The 24,419-nt window shown below is 41.2% G+C and overlaps 1 protein-coding gene across 13 annotated transcripts in view; it reads right to left on the bottom strand.

Moving 5' to 3' along the window:
• Positions 1 to 24,419, bottom strand: part of TASOR (transcription activation suppressor) — a 58,569-nt gene that overhangs the window by 21,956 nt on the left and 12,194 nt on the right. For all 13 annotated transcript variants that reach the window (XM_008174737.4, XM_065550992.1, XM_042842295.2 and 10 more), the window contains exons 3-14: positions 23,694 to 23,786; positions 22,352 to 22,424; positions 21,038 to 21,129; positions 20,469 to 20,627; positions 10,945 to 11,072; positions 9,263 to 9,294; positions 7,618 to 7,723; positions 7,065 to 7,168; positions 6,867 to 6,970; positions 6,575 to 6,647; positions 6,408 to 6,482; positions 1,459 to 2,175 (exon numbers count right to left, since the gene is read on the bottom strand). In XM_008174737.4, coding sequence (XP_008172959.2) covers positions 1,459 to 2,175; positions 6,408 to 6,482; positions 6,575 to 6,647; positions 6,867 to 6,970; positions 7,065 to 7,168; positions 7,618 to 7,723; positions 9,263 to 9,294; positions 10,945 to 11,072; positions 20,469 to 20,627; positions 21,038 to 21,129; positions 22,352 to 22,424; positions 23,694 to 23,786 — 1,756 coding nt within the window. The remainder of the gene's footprint in view (positions 1 to 1,458; positions 2,176 to 6,407; positions 6,483 to 6,574; positions 6,648 to 6,866; positions 6,971 to 7,064; positions 7,169 to 7,617; positions 7,724 to 9,262; positions 9,295 to 10,944; positions 11,073 to 20,468; positions 20,628 to 21,037; positions 21,130 to 22,351; positions 22,425 to 23,693; positions 23,787 to 24,419) is intronic.

The raw sequence follows: 24,419 nt of genomic DNA, 5'->3' as shown, positions 1-24,419 counted from the left end.
TGTTTTATTTGCATTTCTATTTGGCCCTAATCCTATATTTTACACTGATCTCAAAGAGAAGGAAAGGCTCCATAAATCCCATTAGCAGCACTGCAGGAGTCCAACTCCTGTGGCTTCAAATTTACATCCTTATGATTCCCATAGCAAGCCAGGAGGCAGACTATCCACAGATCAGGGACTGAAGGGAACTAATGCCATCCTTGTCCTCTCCAAGGATTGGAGAGAAAAAGGGGATGGAGGAGAGGAAAAAAAGTGAGCTACTGCTGGCAACACCAGGAACTTCAATTGCTGTAGAAAGTGCATGTGTGCCAAGCAGGCCAAGAGGTGCTTTAAAAGTAAAAATTAGACATTGCAGCCCTCTCCAGGAATCAAAGCCTTTTTAGCAAACCTGTGATCTATTATCTTGTGCCAACAAGGTAAAAGGTGAAGAGAAAAGTGCCCTATGGTCATTTGTTTTAGGTGTGTGGGGACAACAATAAAAACAGAACCCATGAATGTGATAATTAATTGCAAGCTTATTTCTGGTTAACATTCTTTCAAGGAATGCAACATTCAGCAACACTGTATAAGTGCATTAGTTAAGCTTCTGCCAAGATAAATTAAATAGCTAACAGTGCTGGTGTCAGTTATATTGAGCTTCAGTGTTTTAAACATCAAGAGGAATGACGGCAGTGCTTGCCTCTCTAAGCTACTGTTTCAGTTTGTCTGCACATTCAGGGAAATACCACGACCACGCTGGAACCATAAAGAGATAGACAATTATTTAAAATTCTACAGAAAATATTAGGATATCAAAAAGCTTTATAAAGACTCTAAATGCACAGAATGTGTGGATATCTACAGCCTCCAAAATATATCCTTTTATAAGCAAACTCTCTAAGGCCTTGGCTACGCTTACCCGGTAGTTCGGCGGCGAGTGATCGAACTTCTGGGTTCGACTTATCGCGTCTAGTCTGGACGCGATAAGTCGAACCCGGAAGTGCTCGCCGTCGACTGCGGTACTCCAGCTCGGCGAGAGGAGTACCGCGGAGTCGACGGGGGAGCCTGCCTGCCGAGTGTGGACCAAGGTAAGTTCGAACTAAGGTACTTCGAACTTCAGCTACGTTATTCACGTAGTGTAGACCTGGCCTAAGAGGTCACTGGTCTTATTTCTAGAGCTGCAGAACATCAGCAGCATCTGTGGAAGTCAATGGCAGTTGCTTGTGCTCATGGCTGCTAGAGAGAGTCAGGTCATATATATTTATAAAGGTGTCCAATGACAATCACCCCTTTATTTATGAATCTTTCACACTAATCATTTATGAATGAAGGAACTGTGCATAAAAAACAACAGCACTAAGCAACAATGAAGTTATTCCAATGGTCTTAAGCACTAAAGGCTTAAAGCACTTCCATTTCAAGTTTTCAATATAATTTTACTATTTAAAAAGTGAGTTCTAGATGAATTACTTTTCTTACCTTCATACTGGCAACTATTTTCTGAAGATTCACTCATTTTTAAGTGCTTCCGCAGATTTTCAGAGTGACTGTGTAGTCTTCGTTTCAGTCCACTTTTGTTTCTAGTGTCTTCTGTATCAGATTCTCCACCTACATTTTTTTTCTTGCATTGAATTAAATTAATCAGCTCTTTGAGTCTATCAGGATCATAGTCCCCAGGATGAGGGGGTTTTTGCTTGGCAGCAGCACCATCACATTTAGAACCATTTCTTTTCCCAGTTTTTGCATTTGCGAAGTCAGTTTCTTCTTCTGGGGCTTCATAATCTGAAATGGGACTGAACTGCTGAACTTTCTGATTTCCCTCCATTAATTCTTTTGCTTTAGAAACAGGCAGTTGATAGGCTTCAGCACCAAAGATGTAATTACGCAAGCAGCTGTCAATATGGGATTTGTTTTTTGGAGCAGGATATAGAAATTTTCTGTCATCCAGCCGTGATTCATAAGGGTATAATACAAATTCCCTATATTTGCTAGACCCACTAATGCTTCGCTTCAAATATTCATTTATATGCTTTTCCACAACAGTATTGAAGTCTGCAGTAGTGTCTTTACGAGACTGAATTAAAGCGAAGTGTAGTGACTGAATGAACTTCATGAGCTTTGGCATAATCTCATGGTTTTCCTGCAGTACTGATGTAGCTGAACTTTTCTGTGCTGTGAAGGGAACATTTTTTTGTGCTGCGATGGAAGGAAAGAGAGCCCATGATTAAAACAAGTAATTAAGAAAGCTGTGACAAAAATATATGACTGCTAAACTATTACACTTTCAATTTTTCTGGTGACTATCTGTGACAATTATAGCTATGGCAATATTATCTAAATCCAGTCTTTAGCTTGATGATTTTTCCTGAGGTAATCTACTTACACACACACACACACACACAAAACTAGAGACATTTATTGAACATGAGTAGATCATCCTATTTGCTATCTTTCTGTAGTGAAGACTTCCCTCCCACCTCCCCTATTTTTCACTCCTGAAAATAAAAAAGATGATTAACATGATCAGACTAAAGGCCTTTATCACCACTTGTCGCCTTTCTATGTACACGTTTATACTGTTCTCATCACCATGGCAATGAAGGCCTTCCTCCATTCTCCAAGTATTCAAGCAATGCCCCAATTCTTGGAAGTTAAAATCCATAAGGTCAATTTGAGAACAAACCAAACCCAAAACTAAGTCTCAGAAATGTTCAAAGTAGCCAGGACACAAATGAAAGGGGGGGGGGGGGGGGGGGAAGAAGTGAGCTTTTTCACAGTACATGGCACACAGTTCAGATGCCAGCACCTGCTATACTAACTTCTTTCAGCCTGTCTGCCACGGATGAATCACTTCACCCAAGACTGAGGAATATCTCATACTCTTACAGCTTCCAAGTTCCTTTTTGAGAATAAAAGTTGCCAAATCATCAGTTAAGACCAGTCCTAATTAAGATTTCTCAATTAGAAACAGAAATTGGAGACTTCACCTACCAGGTCAAACTCTTTGACAAGTCAAAGACGACAAAAATCAAGGCATGAGAGTAGAGATCCAGGGTACAAAATTTAAACCCTGGATTCAAACATTCCCTAGCTCAGTTTGAAATCCAGCCCTTTCTAAGTTTTAGTCCATTATCATGGAATTGATGAAGTCACCCATCACAGGGTGAAGCTCTTCATTGTCAGTTTAATTTTCAACCCCACCTAACCTCTGTAAAAAGATCTGATCTTCCTTAGGTTTCTGTATAGAGCCCTGACAGGTACATTCCCCCCCGGAAAGAAATGAAAAATTCCAGGTTTTAAAGAGTTATATTATTCTGAAAAATTGTCTGCAATTCACTTATTGAAAAATATTCTAATGCTTTTTGGAGCTAATCCATCTCTACTATAGCTTTGTCTGTTGCGTGGTGTGCAGCAATCATTGCTTATTACTTCAATTACAGTAGGCTCACTGTTACAAAAAAGGTAGAAGGGAGGGCAATATCTACCTGTTGTGTCTCAACATTTATTGTATTTATGCTCTATTTGAGGAAGAGACTATCATACACATGCACAGTGCCTAGCCCAATGGACCTTTGGTCCCCAGCTGGTACCTTTATGGGCTAGTACAATATAAATATTAATAAGTGATGGGTCCTGGGGAAAGAGGAAAAGTCAGAGAGACTAAAAGTTTTAATGTGGATAAAATTTTCCCCCTTATTAAGCAGTAATAAATCACTAGGACCAGATGGTATTTACTCAAGAGTTCTGAAGGAATTCAGACATGAAATTGCAGAACTACTAGCTGTGGTATTTATCACTTACAGTCAGCTGTACCAGATGAGTGGAGGATAGCTAATGTGACACCATTTTTAAAAAAAAAAGCCTCCAGAAGGGATACTGGCATTATAGACTGGTAAGGGTAACTTCAGTACTAGGCAAATTGGTTGAAACTATAGTAAAGTACAGAATTAGACGCATAGATTAACATAATTTATTGGGGAAGAGACAACACTGCTTTTGTGAAGGGAAAATCTGCTTCACCAATTTATTAGAATTCTTTGAGGGGAATCAACAAACATGTGGACAAGGGTAATCCAGTGGATATAGTGTACTTAAAATTTCAAAAATACTTTGAGAATGTCCCCTCACCAAGTTAAACAGTCATGGGATAAGAGGAAGATCCTCTCATGGATCAGTAACTGGTTAAAAGACAGGAAACAAAAAGGTAGGAATAAATGGTCCATTTTCAGAATGGAGAGAGGGTAAACAGCAGGTTCCCCAAAGATCTGTACGGGGATCTGTGTTGTTCAACATATTCATAAAATGATCTGGAAAAAGGTGGAACAGCGAGGTGGCAAAGTTTGCAAAGGATACAAAATTTCTCAAGATATGCAAGTTCAAAGCAGACTGCTAAAAGTTACAAAGGGAACTCACTAAACTGGGTGGCTGGGCAACAAAATGACAGATGAAATTTAATGTTGAGAAATGCAAAGTAATGCGCATCAGAAAACAATCCCAGCTACACATGCAAAATGAGGAGGTCTAAATTAGCTTTACAACTCAAGAAAGATCTTGGAGTAACTGTGGATAGTTCCCTGAAAACATCCACTCAACGTGTAAGCGGCAGTCAAAAGAGCTAACAATGTTGGGAACCATTAGGAAAGGGATAGATAAGACAGTAAATAACAATGCCACTATAGAAATCCATGGTAGGCCCACACCTGGAATACTGTATGCAGTTCTGCCCCCGCCCATATCTCAATAAAAGGTATCAGAAATGAAGGTATAAAGAAGGGCAACAAAAATTATTAAGGATATAGAACTGCTTCCATACAAGGAGAGTTTTAAAAAACTGGGACTGTTCAGCTTAGGGGGCGGAGGGGGCGGGGGGAACGACAAAAAACAAAAAAGAGTCGACTAAGGGGGATATGATAGAAGTCTATAAAAATCATGAATGGTGTAGAAAAAAGTAAATAAAAAGCATTATTTACCCATTCACATAACACAAGAACTACAGGTCATTAATAAGCAACACGTTTAAAAAAAAAAAAAAAAAAAAGGGGGGGGGGGGGAAGAGTACTTCTTCACACAACATATAGGTTGACTATGGAACTCACTGCAAAGGGATGTTGTGAAGGCCAAAACTGTAACTGGGTTCAAAAAATAACTATACAAGTTCACAGAGGATAGGTCCATCAATGGCTATTTACCACCATGGTCAGGGATGCAACCCCATGACATGGGTGTCCCTGAGCCTCTTGACTGCCAAATGCAGGACTGAACGATAGGGGATGGATCACTTGGTAATTGTCCTGTTTATTCCTTTGAAGCATCTGGCATTGGCCAGAAGACAGGATACGGAGCTAGATAGACCATTGGTCTGACCCAGTATGGCCATTCTTATGTCGGGTTATGAAATACCACTTTTTATTTAAGGGTACATTTTTAGTAGTTATTTTGACCCACATGTATGTTTTTGGAGGCAATATAAAATGAATTGGAATAACAATGAAAAAGTTTATATGGTAGTGGGGAACTAACTATACCCCTTAGTGCAGCAGGCTGGTAGTGTACGTCTGTGAACCCACTGTGTTTGGCTATGGTATTTTCCTGACTGAAAGTTATAAGGAAGTCATTCATGGACTACTCTAGAATGTGAAGGCATCTGAGGGGTAGGGTGAGGTAGGAACCCTGGCTTGAGCTGAACCATGATATTTGGTTATTAATTCATTTGTTAAAGTAAAAAGCAAGGGAAAGGCTGGATTTTACTACGTTAATGTGTGGACTATTTCAAAGCAAGTTGTGAAGAGTACATGCTTCAATAAGTAATACTAGAAGCAGAAAAGTTTCAGCTCTGAATGGTGGATTTTTTTAAGTTACGTTCCAGATGTATCTATTAAAGTTCTACTAAGTTCAGTTCCTTTTAGTGGTATTAGTGATAACTGATTATCCTAGGCTTCTCTCACTGAACATTTTCTTTGCTCAATTATTGAATTGAGAACATGATTTGTCCCCCAGTGCATAACTTCAAGTAACCAAATTAATGGTGTTACATAGTGCCCTACAGCTATATTTTGTCCTTTATGTTTTATGGGTCCAAACTAATAGATAATTTAAGTGTGTAGCTGTAATGATACATCTTAATAAAAGGTAGTCTTCAAGGACAGATGGATAGCTAGTTCTACTGGAACTTAGTGGAAATAAATATTGCTCCCTTTCATAAAAGAGAACAGAAAAAACTGAACTATTGTACTAAGTAACAAAAGAGTAAAAAGGCTTATTTTAGTGCTAGCCCTGCCATCACCGATATCTAAATCAATCCATGTTCTTTCATGCTCATGCATTACGAACAGCAACCCTGACCTAAAACTAAGCTATGTAGATGAGCACCTCAACCGCATGTTAACTATATCTAACCAAAGAAGGCAATCAGAAGTCAATGGACTTACTTGAAGTCACTATACCTCTAGGTTCCTGAAATAGAAACAATGCCTGTAGAATGCGGGACCTTCCAGTTTGGTGCTCTACAAAAAAAGAGTAATAGAATTATGTAATTTGTTAAGAGGAATACAGTTATATTTCAAAAGACCATTAAGTATTTTAAAAAATTACATACCATATGGCGATGTCATTTGCCAAGGAGAAAGAAGGAAGAGATAGCCTCTGTCCCCAAGTGGTTTAACAAGAACCTGTGTTTTCAAGCAAAAAAAAGTATATCTAGTATGCACCAAAAAAGATTAGGAGAGTCATTTGTTAATGGTAACAAGTTCCAATGCATCACTGGCACCGAAAAACAATCTTCTTATGTCTGTGATGTGTTGCCAGCAAGCAGAGATTCTCTCCATTTTCTTGAAATATTACAGAATTTTTTTTCTTTTTAAACAAAGAGTCAAACATGTTCTACTTACTAATTTCTCTTTCTCCAGTTTTTGAAGTAAGCCTTCCAAGTTACTTCCAGACCTTGTCTTTTCCACAATCTCATAAAGACTACAGTACATTCCACTCTTGCACACTAATTAAGAGGGGAAGAAAAAAAAAAAAAAAAGTCTTAAAAATTCAGGTTTATACCCAGATGTTATTTTTAGTTCAAAAAGACAAGTGTTTACCTTCTTTTGCCCCTAGATAAGTTTCTTTATAGAACAATGCTGGTGCAATTTTCTTCTTTAGTGAATCAAGGCTCATAACAGTTTCAACGTTAAGCTTTTCAGGACTGAAATCAAAGAGAAAATGAAAAATCAGCTTCTCTTTACCCCACGATCCTAGTCTCATGAATTAAATAAAAATTGAAGGGTGTTTGGTTTTGTTTTTAAATACTCATTTGAAAAACTAATTCCTTGAAATTAACAGGATTCAGGGAAGTTTTCTACCAGTGGAACGGGAATTGCACAGAAAAGCCTGTTGTCCCATTTAAAAAAAAAAAAAAAAAACCAAACACGTTTGTTTAAATCAAATGCATGTGTCAATTGACAATATTTTCCAGAGTGCTTAAGTAACTTAGAAACACAAGTTGGACTTTTGTTCCTAAGTAACTTCAAAATGTTACCTAATAAATTTAGATTAAATTTTAAAAATTAACATAAACTGGGCAGAATTCACCAGATTCTGCTAAAGATGGTTTTTAAGAATATTTTTCAACTTTGTTTTCAAATCAATACTTACAGTTTACATGGAAGGAAAGGACGTGTTGCAGATTTCAAAGCAGCATGGCATAAAAGCTTCCCTTTATTCAAAAGCTGACCTCTCCATAAGGTGTAGTTAGTCTTATCTAACAGAAGAGTGGGGGAAGAAAAAAAAATAAAGTAAAGCAGTTGTCTCAAGTGAAGATACACTAGTAAGAGACTGAAGCGAGAGAGGGACAAGTGTAGAGGCAGCCTGCCTAAGTTTTGGGACATTTTCTACTGCTGGCGGCAATGAAAAAAAGAGCACAGGCAATTTTTACTACCATGTCGTCTTACTTTCTTAGACTAGATCTAGACAATATGATGGAAAACGTTAGCTTTGTCCTGTCTACACAGTGCTTCCACTAGTGGAGCTGCAGCAAAAACACCACCACCAACAAAAAACAAAAAAACCCATCAGTGTGGACAAAACTGAAGAGAAAAAGGCAAAGATAGGAGAGCGTGAAGTCTGCACAGAAGTAGCAGAGAAATAAAAGAAGTTGTCACTCGGGCTGAACAGCAAGGAGAAATCCCTGGATATTGTTCCAGTTGTTCCCTAGTGAAAGAGAAGATGCGTCTTTTCTGGGCATTGTAGAAAGCTGTAACTATTGGGGTTTAGGGAGGATTTCCCTCATTCGTAGGTGAAAAAGGATATTTAGCCACATAGACTTGACTCCAATCAACAGTTAAACTCTGACTTTGTTAAAGCTGTCTATTGCATTGAGGATAGAGGGATGGAGTGCCAAGGGATACACACAGTACTTCACAAACCTACTAGATCTTCTCCACCCTTCTCCATTTTCACTCCTAGATATTTTTGCTGAAATGGATAGCAGAGAAACTACTAGCTACAGTGACACATACTTCATTATTAGGCATCAGAGCGGATTCCCCATAGAAATATCTTGGGACTGTTCAGACTTCAAAGCTGTTTCCTGTTCTCTACAAACTCCAGAAAGCAGCACTGCTCCAAATCACATACCAAAAAGTTTCTTTCTAAAACCATAGAGGGCTACATTTTTTTAAAATTAAAACTGGAATGCTACTGTAACTGAGATGCCACTGAATGGTCACTGCAGTATTAGAATATTGTAGCTCTTAACTGTCTATTTACATATATTTTAAAGATACTGTAAAACAAATGTGCTTTGTCAAGTGGCATAGAAAAATCAATTGCTAGTTATGGAAGTCAGGAGGCTGTATTTCATTAGTATGACAAAAGAACTTTTTGTATCAACTGTCAAAGAACTTCAGCTAATAAAAGCAGGAAAGTTGCCTCAGACAACACAATCCCACCACAGGTATGGTTAGTGATTTTTTCAGTTTTTCTTGCAGTTTTGATACAATTCTGCAAAATATGCAGGAAGGCAGCATGTTTTCTTATATTACTATTTTGAGCCTCAAGTGTAATATGAGATAGGAAAAACTACCCCTTGGGTTCCAACTGGCCACACCATAATGTCATCAACACTGATCTGTTTGTTTTTTACCCTTAGAGATCAATTACACCAAAGGTAATACCTACTCTTTATTCTCTCTAACTACAGTGACCCAAAACACGTTATCAAAATAAAGCACAGGTAAAGTGACAAAGTATTCCATGCATTTATTATAAATGCAAGAGTTCTAGTACAACTGATCCTTACCTGTGATTCTGTCTGTATTAAAGCTGTTTGACCTAACAAAATATAAAACAAGACAAAATTTAAACAGAAGCTTCTCTCAATATACAATTAACCCTGCCCCACCCCCACAACACCCACACCCCCTTCAGATTTAGGATGTTTTATTAGTTGGCAAGTCTAACAGGACAGCAACACTGCAATCATGTATCCTCTGATCCTATGTTATCAGTTTGTCTGGGTCAACACACATATCCATGGGGGGGGGGGGGGGAGTGAGGGAGAGCAAATGAGCAAGGATTTTGCTTACAAACAGGGTTTGTACTGCTTTATCCGTATCAATTTCTATGCCAATATAGTTAAAACAGTACAAACAACCCCTAGAGTGTATGCTGTTATACCAGTATAGCTTCAGTGTGTAACTTATATGAATAAGTTATCCCAATTAAGCACCTTTTATAACAGTACAACTGCATCCACACTAGGGAGGTACTGTTTTAACCATATCTGTCAGGGCAGCTTCAGATACAGTTAAAAGCAATACAGAAGTTGCAGTTAGACTAGTGTGAGGAGAATAGTTTAGTAGCCATTATATTTCAAGAGCAGTTAGGGTGACCAGATGTCCCGAATGTATAGGGTCAGTCTCGATTTTTGGGTCTTTTTCTTATATAGGCTCCTATTACCCCCGCCCCCCAATCCTGATTTTTCACATTTGCTGTCTGGTCACCCTAGGAGCAGTAGAGAAGTTGGATGCTCTTCACAACAATTCTAACCACAAAGGAAGACCACTGTACTTCTGATAGAGGTTTGGAGGAGCATTCAACCAAGTGAGAAGGTGGACATTCCATGCCAGAGTGGGATCTGAAACCCTTTCTCCGTACCAGGTTGGGGAAGCATCTGAAAACCACGTCCTATGTGAATCCTTTAAGTTGTGGGTGGCAATTTCAAACTTTGGCAGAAGTCCAGAAATGCCTTTGCTGGGAATGATAATTCAATCTTTCTGCCTTCTGTCTCCACAGAATTACCAAATTCTCAAGTAATTTGCACAAATAGACATACAGTACTTTAAAAGGGACACCACTACTGAAGCTGGTCAGATACTTTAAGCCTACTTCTGTTTCAAAAGCCACAAAAGTTTACTATAATTGAAAGGGATCCATTTTTCAGTTTACTTTGTACACATTTTGTCTATAGTCTATTTCCTCTGTATAATAGGAGGTTTTCCCTGTTTGTGTTGCTCTTTCAGACAAGATTTTTTATTATTACAAAAGTGGAAGAACATATTATTGTAAGACCACAAACATTGGTGCGGGGCTTGCTGTCGGACAGAATACATAAAACTACTTTTAAATTTCTTTTTATACAAAGACTAGATTTCAAAATGGATTTTAATATTTTGTAAAATTTAGAAGGAGTTTTTACAGAAAATAAACATCCCTCTGGTTGGGCAGCATGGTTTTGAGGAGGGGAAGAAAAGCAACAAAACTATGTTCTGCACAGGTCACTGTGCTGCACAAAAAACAATACTCACAGCCTCTCATAGTAGGCTTGAAGGCTCTGAACAGCAAGCCCTCAATTTCCCCAGTATTAAATATGCACACATCACCACTGTTCGGTGATAGTAATGCTAAACTGAGTATGTTAGGGATTACAAGTCTCTTCAAGTTCAACACTGACATTCTCTATAAACCTGCATCCTACCTTACCTTGATGGGGGCAAAAACTTTGGTACTTGTACCATTTCATCCTTATAAGCAAATGAAACAACAGCATATGGACACACATGTCTTGGTCTTCGTCTTATTTCATCAAAGCCATATTCATAAAAGTAGTACTAATAAAAGAAGCAAAAGCACAAATGTTAACTAAATTAGAAATATGTTCAATTTGTATTTTGCAAGTTTACCAAGAGCTGACGAATGGTTTCCAGTTTTTAGAAAATGTGCCACTAGTTTCACAGCCATCCCTCAGAAATCCTGTATTTTTATTATTAGCCAAAACAGTTTTAAATAATCCAGAAATAAATGCTTTTGAAGTATTAAATTATGCCAAAAATGAACAGCACAGTAGATTAGATTTTAAAAAGCATAAGCTAATTTTACTAACTGGAAGAAATATTTTCTATAAAGCCTAGTGTATAGAGTACAGAGAAAAATGCAAATTCACACACATTTTGCAATCCAAATTATATTATACATTAAAAACCACCTACATTAAACAGAATATTAAGGTTTCAAAGTCAAGCACTCAAACGTTTCCTATGCAACCTTAATTCAGCCACCTTAGACATATCTATTGTCACTCTTTAATTAGATCATTATATACTATTTTTCCTACAGGCACAAAGTTTTATTCAGTGCACAGGATGGACCAGCTGTAAGGATCAACCAAAGTTGTGTACTACAGGAGACTTATCTGCAGGACCCCAGCTTCCTTTGTTGCAGAAGTTTGAAGGTGTGTACTGAATGAAGCAAGGCACTACAAGAAGAAAAAGTATTGTGTTTAAGGGAGTTGACTACTGGCCAGAGAATTGGATTCTATCCCTTCTTCTGCCACAGAGTTCCTACGTAATGCTACACAAGTCAGGAAAGGTTACTCATCCTGTGCAATAACTGTAGTTCAAGATGTGTTCCCCCTATGGGTGCTCAAATACCCATGTGCCTTCAATTAGCGATTTCAGTAGCAGTGCTTGTTTAATCTATGTATCTGCCCTATGCATCTTTGTGCCCCACACCTAGGCTACATAGGGCTGTGTGGGTGAACCACCCCTTAGTTCCTTCTCTACTGCAAAGTCCCACGAAGAAAACGCCAAAGCAGAGAGGAAGGAGGACAGGTAGTGGAACACCTATTGGGGCACACACATATTGAAGAATTACAGTCACTGCACAGGGTTAAGTTTCCTTCTTTGAGTAGCGTCCTAATGGTGCTCCAATTCAGGTAACTGAGCAGTATCCCCAGGAGGAGAGTGCTTCGGATAAGAGTCTAGTACAGAAGACAGAACTACACTGCCCACTGCCACATCAGTTCTAGAGGCATGGACCAAGAGGCACAGTGTTTGAAGAAAGCATGTATTGAAGACCACACACCAGACCTACAGATTTCAAGTATTGGAACATCTTTCAGGAAAGTCATAGATGTTGACTGACACCTAGTGGAGTGGGACAGAACCCTAGCAGGAGGCTGGACATTAGCAACCTCATAGCACATGATAATAGATCCCAAAATCCACCTGGATAGTCTCTGGGTAGAAACAGTGGAGCCTTTACATCTGTTGGCAATGGAGACAAAATGGTTGAGAAGACTTATGAAACAGTTTGGTCCTATTGAGATAAAAAGTGCCAGTGCTCTTCTGGACATCAGAGCAGGGGCAAAAAAAAAAAAACCACCCACACAAAAACCAAAACCAAAACCTGCGGCGCAGCTGGAGCGCAGGGGGACTGACGGGGGGGGGGGGGGGGGGGAGGGAGGGGAAGAGGGGGAGAGAAGGGGACGGCAAGGCCTACAGCAGGGGCACTGCCACACGGCCCCTCCCGCTGCGCCGCCTCCTGCCGTGCCGCCCTAGGATTGGGCAGAATGCCACCTACAACAATCTGCCACCCCAAGCACCAGCTTGCTCAGCCGGTGCCTGGAGACGACCCTGCATCAGAGATATGGAAAAAAGCTTCCTGACCAGAGTTTAGGGGGTGGTAAAGGGTTTGTGTAAAATGTATGGTTTGGTTCAGATGAAACTCCGATAATACCTTAGGAAGGAATTTGGGATGTGGAAATAGGGAAACTGTCCTTGAAAATACTGTAAAGGGAGGATCCACTATGAAGGCATCAAATTTCCCCAGTTCTTCAAGCCAATATAATAGCTATTAAAAAGGCTGTCTTTATGGATAGGTATATTAAGCAGGTCACTATAGGTTCAAAGGAGGTCCTGGGAGACCTGAGAACTAGATTAAGATCCTAGACCGGAGCAAGGTCTTTTACTTGAGGGAAGAGGTTCCCCAGTCCTGTAATACAGTGGCTCTCAAAACTAGGGCCGCCACTTGTTCAGAGAGAGCCCCTGGCAGGCCGGGCTTGTTTGTTTACCTGCCACGTCCGCAGGTTCGGCCGACCGTGGCTCCCACTGGCTGCAGTTCGCTGCTCCAGGCCAATGGGGGCTGCAGGAAATGGCGCAGGCCGAGGGAGGTGCTGGCTGCCCTTCCTGCAGCCCCCATTGGCCTGGAGCGGCGAACCACGGCCAGTGGGAGCCACGATCAGCCGAACCTGCGGACGTGGCAGGTAAACAAACCAGCCTGGCCTGCCAGGGGCTCTCTCTGAACAAGTGGTGGCCCTAGTTTGAGAACCACTGCTTTAATAAGCCTTACAGTTGTGAGGCAAGAGACTACAGAGAACCCTTACACTGGAGAATGGAAGGCTGATACTGTCGCCCGATGAAGCTTAACTGGGCTACCTTATAAATCTGTTTTCTTCAGCTACAGCAGGTAATTCAGGATAAATGCAAGTCAGGAAAATTCAAGTGCAATTTGCCGATATTCACACCAATCGCAAAAAATATTTTTCACTTCTGAAGGTAAGAATCATGCTTAAAATTTCTTCCTGCTGTTTAACACTTGCTATACCTCTACCAGCGAACCATTGAAGAACCAGGCCTTGAGCTGGAGAATTTTTAGGTTGGGATGCAATTCACATCTTAAGATAAGCAAAGCATGGAAGATTACCTGTTTTAATAGATTACTGAACAAGGAGACAATGTTTTATACAATGCTTATTTTGGCCACATAAAGACTATTGGGATAACTATCATTTGTCCTGCCTGATCTTGTTCTTCACCTTTAGAATCCAAAATGTTGAGAAAAATATGTAATTACAGGCCCCTTTGTCTAAAGGGGGAGAAAGGCATCTGCTGAAGGCTGAAAGCCACCTTCCCCAAACAGAACAGACAACACTTCCTATTTGTGGAAGAGGCAAAGAAAGCAACTTCCAGACAGTGCCACACATTCAGTGGTCTAGGATCAGCGGTCTAGCTCTCTTTCAGAGTCCTGGAAGAGGCCCCTGCTGAGAACATGGGCCGTGATGTTTTGTATTCCAGGAAGGTGCACTGTTGAAATGTGAATACAATAGGCTATACACCAATTCCATAACTTTATTACTTCAGCACACAGACATATCTCCCTCTACTCCATAGGTTAATATGAAACATGCAAACATCATTGTCCATCAAGATTTTGATAGACTTCCCTAGGAGGTAGAAAGTGGAGACAGGCATTTCTGACTGCCTGTAGTTCCTCCAGGTTGACGTGGAGACTGGTCTCCTGACGTAACTATGTCCCCGGGACTATATGGACACAGATGCACACCATCTGAGTAGCAACACATCCCATAGTATGGCGACCAACAGTACTGGCTGAAGAAACGTCTGTCCTGACATTGTTGTGATTCTGCCACCAGTCTAGGGAATCTTTCACCGGTTATGGAAAAGAAATTTGTTTAAAAATCAAAGCTGTCTCTGAGTAGTCTATCCTGAGCCACCCTGAAAGCCGCAAAGATGTAACATTGCATGATGAAGGTACAAGCTGCCATGTGACACGGAAGCTGTAAACAGAATCCTACTGAGGTTTCAGGGTTCACTTGATTGCTCTTGACAACGTTGGATAAAGTTAGGAATCTGTGCACAGGAAGATAGGTCCTGGCAGTCAGCAAAATCTAAAGATGTCCCTTATGTACTGTATTTTCCACTCAGGGGTCAACATAGACTTTGACATTGAGCTGAAGGCCTAACTGCAGGAATAGCGATAGGGCCCTGTGGGTGGCTGACAGCACTTCCCCGTAAGACCAACCCTTATCTAAACAGCTGGCTGTTCATGGGAATACCACAGCTGCCACTAGACAAAGGTGAGCAGTCATCACCACTAGAACCTTTGTGACAACTCTTGGAGTTGAGACTGAAAAGAATCGCATGGTATCTAAAGTGCTTCTGGCCTTTCACAAAAATGTAAGCATGGTGTACTACAATTTGGAAATGTGTCTTGTAGGCTGAAAACCAGTCCCCTGAATTTAAGAATGATCACTGCCGGAGTCACCAGTCTGAATTTTTGGGACTTCACAAATTTGTTTAGGAATCTTAGATCTAAAATACCAGTCTCCTTCCTCCATTTCTCTTTGGTATGAGTAATTAACTCATTAATAGAAACCGTTCCTCATGTAGAGCCAGGACAGACAACTGCTCCTAGCAAAGGAGGAATTTTATCTCCTTTCTTAGTAGGAGCTCATGAAAGGGATCCCTGAAGAGGAATGGGGATGTGAAATGGATGGCACAGCCCAACGTAACCATCTCCAAAACCCATTTGTCTGTGGTAATCCAGTCCCATGCATGTTAGAAATGGGAGAGCTGGCTTCCAAATGAGGGGAGGGAGGCAGACAGGCAAACTGTTGTAGCTGGCAAGCTAGAGTGAGGAGGCTTCACACCCTCAACCAGCCGATCAAAACTAGTGCTTTGATGATGAAGCTAGTTGTGTACTTAAACCAGATAGTTTATGGTTCTCTTCCTCTGGAACCTGAGCTTCTTTCTTGGTGGTTCTGTGGGTCTCTAGAACCTGGAGAAATGTATCTGGTGGGATCTCCATGCAGTATGTGATCTACTACTAAGCTCTTTTTTTTTTTTTTTTTTTTTTTTGATTGCAGGGGTATAAATTCCCAGCAACTGCAGACTGGCTCTGGAGTCTTTCAGAGTATGGAGGGACTTATCTGTGTTCTCTGAAAACAACTTAAGCCCACCTAAGGGAAAAAGTTCTTCACCATACTTTTGACCTCCCTTGGGAAACCGAACTGCTGAAGCCCATGATGACTGCTATCAGAAAGATGGAACGGGCCACAGTGTCTACAGCATCCACTCGGAGAGATGTCTGGGCTAATGATTGTCCTTCAGCACTGACAGCTTAAAACTACTCTTTGTTCCAGAGGGTGGTTCTCAATAAATGCTTACACTTTGTGTAGTTCATGTGATTGGCCTGGTAATTTATGATTTGAAATCAGAGCGTCGCCAATAAATAAGACTTCTGCTCAAAAAGATTGAGACGCTTCTGGTTCTTGTCACATGGGGTCACCTTGGCATGATGTGGTTTTCCCTAGTCATTTACTGCCTCCACTACCAGCGAATTAAGAGAGGGATGAAAAACAAAAACTTCAGAGTCCTTTATCAGACCTTTTGCAAGTTGGTGGCTCTGTTGCTGGAGTCTGCCAAACCGTCCTCGGGGGATCCAATAGCGCCTCACTGATCGGAAGGTCATTTTTGTCAGTTGGAAGATACAACAAAAGTTACTGGGTGACTCCTTGACCTCTGCGAATGTCATCTGAATGAGTCTGCCATGCACCTGATGAGGTCTTCGAATTGCTTAAAAAGTCATCAGCCATAGATGGTGGAGGGGCATTATAGCTTCATCAGCTAAAGACGAGGAGATAGCAGATGAGGAGGCTACTCCTCAAACCACTCTAGCTTCTTGTTCCTCAACTGTCTCCCCCACTGAGGAAATGCTCTGAGGTAGTAGACAGATTATCTCCCCCTTATCCCAGCACCCTAGGCTCAGAGCCCTAGAAACTGCTGTCTGTAAGCAGCCCAGGGATCCCAGCGTGACCATGGGGGGTGGGGGATTAGAAGGTGTTCCATACTGGAAAACAGGGTGGCATCCAGTGTTTCTTCCACTGCTTGTCATGTCTTGTCCTAGATTCCTCCCTATTTCTGTGGCCTGCAGAGAAAGAGTTCCTGTGAGGGTGAGTAGGAGACCCTGTACCAAGACTGAAGAGGCTGAATAGATGGAATGAAAGTCCCCCTTCATCCTCTTCCTTATAGAGCAGTGGAGGAGCCACAAATAAAAATCGTGATGAATCATGTAGGTAATAAATGGACATCCAGTTAGAGACTGAACTAGTCTCAGTACCAAGGGACCCACTGTGCCCATGATTAACAGAGACTGTAGTTTCTCCACTACAGTTAAGTCCTTCGAATACCAAAATTCTTGCAGTACCAAATAGGACGTCGGTAATGACGTGATGGTCTCGTTGGAAGTAGATTGTAGTGAGGGTTTAGAATGTTCCGATGGGGTGCCGAGGTATATGCTTCAATCTATATGGTACTAATGGATCCATCAAGGGCAGTACCAGTGGTTGAGGAATGCCTCTCCTTGCTGTCCCTGTTATGCCTAGTCAGTATTGTGGCTCTCAGAACAGTGTTTGCTTTTGGAGGAGCTTCTTGGTTTTCCAGCCCTGAGTATTACTGAGGAACCTGCAGCCTCCATGGAACTGGACCAAGAAGTTGATGATTCGGAGACAGTGGACTTAGAGGAAGACTTAAATCATTCTGGAGCAGAGTCCTTATAAGACAAGTAAGTTTTTCTTCTTGGGGCCTTTAGAAGTCTCTGAGGCCTTCCCCTTCAACAGAGCGATAGGTAGAGATTAAAGGGGCACTAGAGCTGCCTGGAAACTGATGTAGAGACAGGTTCTCCTGACCTGGCTACAACACGGGGCAAAGGGAGCGTTCCATCCTAAGATGCTATGGAGAGTCCAAAGGACACAACCTGTATTCATAATGGTTGAGCCCCACAGTGAATCTCAGGCACTTCCTACGGGCCAAGTGGATGGTAAAGTTGGTATACAGCATGGGCCAAGGAGGTATGAAACAGAGGTGTAAATCCCCAGAAAACACGAGAGCTTTTGAATACTTCAGTGGGTGCAGAGCACTTACTCACTAAACAGCTCCGAGACTTCAAAGGATAAGTCCTCAATTGTGGCCTGCACCTCTCAGCATGGCTGATGCCTGGAGCCATGACACTCTGGCTACATCCACAGCAACCACAGTGACCATGTGCAGAGTGTCAGAGGCCTCCATCACGACCTGAAAAAATGATCTTGGCCACCAGCTGGTTTTCCCCACTTAAGTCCTTAAGCTCCTCTCTGCTTTCACGAGGGGGCTTCACAAATGAGGGTGTCACCCTGTCCATACTTGACCAGTAGGGCCTGGCAACTAGTCAGATGCAGCTGCAGCTAAGCTGAAGGATATGACCTTGGGGGGGGGGGGAGGGGGAGGATGGAGGAGTGATTTGGGGTCCTTTTCCTTTCTTTCCTCTTGTAAGACTAAAATGACTAAGGAGTCTGGGTTGGGGTGAGTATAGAATTATTTAAATCCGATAGAGGGTGGAAGGTAATCTGGTGTATCTTGACCTGTTTCACAGTTGGCATTACTGTGGCTGGTGTTTGCCACAGTGCTTTGGCTAGGTCAAGCAGCCCATCGCTAATGGGAGGGTTTTCCTGGCTGGACCAGTTGACAGGATGTCAAACAGCTTGTGGGATTTCACCGATATGACAGACATCTCAGTCTCTAGAGTCCCAGTAATCCCCACAAGTAACTCCTAGAACATTTTAAAGTCATCAGTTGCCAGTACTGACGCCAAGGCTATTACTTCAACACATGAAGATGAGAGATCCTTTGGCAGTGACATGGTGCAGGAGTTGCTCTACTTCTGGATATGGCCCTGCCTGATATTCAGGCATTGGTGGTCTGGGCAGGGATGCTGGTGCGGAGAGAGATCTCTTCCTCAATGGCATCATAGACTGGTTTCGCAATGTCCAAATGATGGGTCATAGCACCTGCAATAGGGCCAGAGCAGCATGCCACTGAAGTACAGCTGAGTCGCTTGGTGTTGTCAAGATTGGCACTGAATGAGTCAAGCCAGCAGGGAGTGAGCCCTGCAGGGGAAAAGCCAGGAGGGCTCTTAGTAGTATTCACAGAGCTCGGAGGAGATGGTTCGCTGCTCAAAGACAGGGAGCATATATGCCCCAGTGATAGTGAAGAGTAAACCTCTTTTAGGGGTGGCACAGACACACAAGTATTAAGTCTGTATCAGTGCTAATAAGAGGCTGGGCACCAATAATGGTCCACACCAAGGAGTGCATTGTCAGAACCAAGGCTGGCAGAGTCCACAGTGTCACAGGCTTCTCCATTTTTATGGGAGGATGCTGAGCTCCATCTGGAGTCACAGCAGCTCCTCTCAGTGCCAGACTTCAAGACCTGGGATCCTGGTACCAGCTTCAATGTTGATGTTGAGGTCTGCTTTAGTGCAAGGGCGTCAGAGCCATGTCAACGCCAGGCCTTTTCTTGGTGCAGTCTTCTCCACAATGGTCTTTGTCATCACTTGTCTGTTCAGTGCAGCACTGACTTATCAAGCAGGACTCTGAAGTTTGTCTTTTAGCAGTCTGAGGAGACCTTTGTGGGCTGTTCAAGAAAACGTAAATCAGGAAGCTGAAGTTCACTCTAGCAGAGAATGACAAGCATATGAAATGTAAGATCCTCACCCCACCCCTCCTAAAAAAGAAGGGGGGGAAGACACCTCCTGTGTCTATCGTTCAGGGGGATTAATCCATCACAGGATGGATAAGACTTGAAGTCAGAGGGTGGGCTGGTCTCACCAGTAGAGAGTTTGAATCAGTCCTTGGAGGTCAAAATATAGGAAAATGAGAAGTAGCAGAAGACTTTGAAAAGTTTTAGCCTGAGCTAACAAGCAGCAGTGGGGTCAGACACTCATCAAATTCCGTCTCACTGCCATGGGTGGTAAGAGGAAACTGAGGGAGGGAGGTGGGCATGCCCTCCTACAGGAGTATGAGGAGACAGAGTATGTACACTGATCCAGACACTATTTTAAAAAAAGCCACTCTGTTCTTATACATGTGAGGTGTGTGCTCACCTGCAGTGGAATCCACACGGACACATATGCAAAGATAATATTTTAGAGAGAGGGAGAAACTTATTGTGAACTTAGCAAAGGGATACAGGACCACTTACAATGTTTTCATTACAACAGAATGAAAAAAAAATAATATATGGAGATATACCTATTGCATAGAACTGGAAGAGACCCTGAAAGGTCATCAAGTCCAGCCCCCTGCCTTCACTAGCAGGACCAAGTACTGATTTTACCCCAGATCCCTAAGTGGTCCCCTCAAGGACTGAGCTCACAACCCTGGGTTTAGCAGGCCAATGCTCAAACCACTGAGCTATCCCTCCCCCCTGAAAACTATGTTGAGGTATATGTAAGATTTTAGAACAGGCAAATATCTTACTTGTACAGTCAAGGTATCAGGTAATCCACATCTGACTCCCTGTCTGAAGTGTTAAAATCTATAACACTACTACGCCATGCTCTCTTTTCATAGATACAAATATACAATATAATAAATGAAGCTTCTCTCCTACCTGAGTAAGCTCATACGCTCTATAAGCCAACAAGGAATTTACTTTATTAGCATTCTTTGAAACGTGGCACTCATGCTTTGGTGTTGGATCTAGTGCACTTTTAACTGTTGATTCCATTGTTTTCACACCCATATGGTCATATATGCTTTTCATTTTTCCCTATAGAGCAAAAAAGAAGAATTGCAGGGTTAATTTCTTAACTATATCAATTGTTAGAGCAGCTACAGATAAAGTACAACAGCACTGTAAGAATGAGGTAACTGACATTTAGTTACAAGTATTTATAAAAGTCATTCTCATTCCATCTTTTTGAAGAAAAAGCAAAATTGAAGGAACAAAAACAAACCAATTAAATCTTCAGGGCAAGAGCTAAGTTGTGGTTTATTAAAGTCAATGTATGCTTTTAAATAAAAATGATTACATATTTTCTTCCTACTACAGAGCCTTGTATACTTTCAGATTCGTGCCAAAAACAAGTAGCAGAATTCTATAACAAGCCACCAAAAGCAAGAAAACTTCAGTAATAAGAAATGCAGCCTTTGAAGATAAACGCTAAGAGTAGACGTTACCTTTATTATTTTAAAAATAATCATGTCACCAGTTGCTCCAGCTTCCAGGGGATTAGCCTGTAATAAATCAGCATATCTGGAGAGATATACACCTGATGAGGAAGGTAGAGTACAAAGTTAAAAAAAAATGAAGATTCTGAAGATTAAAATATTACACTTAGGAGATTAATCAGCATGACAAGAGTTTTAGCCATTTGTATAATAAGACAAATATCAGTTCAGTAAAACTGTAGCAATACTGTAGCTACATAGAAGGACAAAACAGACTAAATTGCTTGATGAGAAGCATAACAATGTGTTCAGCCACCTTTCATGCTACTACATTAAACTGTGGGCAACATTCCACAGTTAAGCTTGGCAGAACTTGATTTTTTTCTTTGAATCAATTTTTATTTTTACAGTTGTAGGGTTGGGATTAGGCAGGGCTGACAGTGCTGTTGCAGGGGGCTCCCTGTGCTGCCAAGAAGCCCAAAACATCAGGGCACAAGGTGTGCAGGTGGCTGCAGTCATCCTGGCCCAGCGTCCCGATGACAGCAAGGACGACGACAAGCCCCAGCTGTGGAGGAGACCACCGTACTGATAAAAATAGTTCCTGTGCAGGGATGGCTCCTACACTCTGGCTGGTAAATGACCGAGCAAGACCATGACAGTAGAGAGGTCCCTGCATGGCCATGGTGCTGGGACACCCGATCTCTGAAGGCACAAGATATAGGGAATGCTGGATCCTGGTGGGGCAAAGCACAGACTCCTGGCCAGAGCGGTGTCTGTCAGCCCTCTGCAGCACCTTCACCCTTTCCCCCATTGTTTGCCTCCGTGTAGAGTTTCAGCTGAGTTGGGGGTATAGTTATGCTGGAAGGCCTTAAATGGGTGCCAGCAACCTGTTCTTTGATCTACAGACAACTGCAAGAGTGCAGAACTACAACTTCAAGCTAAACAGATCACAGGGGGTCCATGTGCTCCCTCCCCCCAATCTGGTTTTCCAATTGTCCCCCAAAAATGAATAGGATTCTGCCTATGGATGCCTAGAACATTCCCTGAAATTTTGTAATTAGGTAATTCATTCTTACTTCTGTGAAATCCATTTTTCAGACAAGCTTAATTTTGTTTAATTTGTGTATTTGTGAACTGTACTGCTCCTGAATCAAAGGTCATTACCTGAAACCAGCTGGGTGGGATTTTTCTGAAGTGTAAGTGCAAATTTTGGGAAATTCTATAGCAAGGACAATAGGTTTAAAGTAATATCACATTCTTCATAACGTAAAAATCACACTGTATGATGTAAATATACAGAAAGAAAAGAGAAAAGATAGTTACCCATGGAAGGGCTGCCAAGAATTGTTATTTTGGAATGGCCCGCCTGTAGCCCTTTTTCACATATATTTTGCACCTGAATTGAACAAATATATCTAATTTTAGATGCATACATATTTGCAAAGTAAAGTTAGAATATGAGTGGAACAGGGAACAATTTAATAAACCTCTCCTTTTTATGAGTACATACTCTAAGTTATATTTGTATGCCAAACACTTAATACAAAATTAGTGTAATCTCAATTATAATTGTACCTTATGTTATTGTACAACTCTTAGGGAAGTAGTTCTCAAATTTTGTACTGGTGACCCCTTTCACGTAGCAAGCCTCTGAGTGCGACCCCCCCCCCATTATAAATATATAAAAAAGTGTTTTTAATTTAACACCATTATAAATGCTGGATGCAAAGCAGGGTTTGGTGTGGAGGCTGACAGCTCGTGACCCCCCATGTAAATAACCTCGCGACCCCCTGTTTGAGAACCCCTGTCTTAGGGCATAAACTTTAATGCATGCCAAATGTGGACAGTTTTGTTTGCTGTGGAGGCAATGCATTTATTGATATAGGTCTATACAGCTTAACCATAGCCATCTAAAAAATTATAGAAAATAAGATGTTCTTGATCAACAGCCATACACTTGAATGTGTAATTACTACATTTTGATGACTTCTCTCTGTATCATAAAGGTAAAGAGAATACAGAATCTTTTCTTCCTCCACCCTACATCCATCATAAGGTAACAGCAGAAGGCCCCATCCAATATGGTGCCTTTCCTATAGGATCCTGATTGCAAATATGGCACATTATGTAGGGCTCTTGGGGATATACAGCCTCATTGAGGAAGACACATTTTTTAATTTTATATATTTATTTTCATACAGAGTCTGTTCACAGAGGACGTACACCACAGAAAGCAGCATGAAGATTTTTTTTTTTTTTAAACTCTCCCTGCTTTTACATCAGAAAGGGACTCACTGCTATAGTTCCAACTAGCCAACATGTCACACAGCAATTTTCAGGGGGGGGTCTCACTTGTGTTCATGTCAAGAGAAAAGCAGTACAAGTTACCCAAAGATCCCCCCCAAAAAAATCTCAAAATCAAGCAGGCAATATCCCTTTTTGAGGTGTTAGAGCATGCATATTTAAAAAAGCCAAATGTTTAACACACACAATAGGTAAAACTTAGAATGCACTCTTCTGCAGAACACATATCGGTAGTTAGTGGATACTAAAGTCATCAACAAAAAATTCTGTTTGAAAGACCATCCCAAAGCAGAACAAGAAAAAAAAATGAACTTAAAAAAAAAAAAAAAAAAGTTACTTTATAAAGCTAGTCTCTACTCACCTGAGGTCGATCAACCATCAGAAACGCATAGGATTCAACAAGCTCTTTTTCTAGGCGACCATCACATTTCAGTTCTCTGCGTTTTTCTGTGAACTATTATCAAGCAAAGTCTTAATACGTGCAATGAAGAAACCAGTATTGGCACGATCAAGTGCCACCTGGCTTCCAAGAAGCCTAATTTGGCTAAGTTACAGTCTACTTTGTTAGCTCGAGGTGCAAATAATCAAAAGGCCAATTTGAATGAGGTTAATGTTTCAGCACAGTTTCCAATAAACAGTTTCAGAAGAGTCTGTATCCTTTCACCTAGGGTATGGGAGGGGGAAGCATTCAGCTTAAGTTCTCATATATCATTTTGGACTTCCATTCTAGATGCAAGTCCTATGGTTCAGAAGTTGATCATCACTTCCGACCACTGATTTCTGTTGCACAAAATCCAAGTCCGAATTTCATATTTTGTTAGTCTTGCCTCACTGCTATCAGTTTGTATCAGATTTTTTTCATTGAAGAAGACAGTTACAAGCAAGCTTGCATTGGACCCATGTGTTATTTTAACAGAATAAAAAGGAAAAAAAGTTGCCCTTTAACTAGTGCTGTCATTTCCAAGAAAGGAGAAGCACATTAACAAGGCTATATTCTTCTCCCCATACTTGAAAACTTAGTAGTATTCAGCCAAATTACGTAGTCACAAAAACACTCAGGAAATCATCAACAGTTTGTGAATTGTCT

This window comes from Chrysemys picta, chromosome 7, assembly GCF_011386835.1.
Source record: "Chrysemys picta bellii isolate R12L10 chromosome 7, ASM1138683v2, whole genome shotgun sequence".
Classification (NCBI taxonomy): Eukaryota; Metazoa; Chordata; order Testudines; family Emydidae; genus Chrysemys; species Chrysemys picta.
The sequence above is the reverse complement of the archived record's forward strand: the minus strand, read 5'-3'. Positions and strand labels throughout refer to the sequence as shown.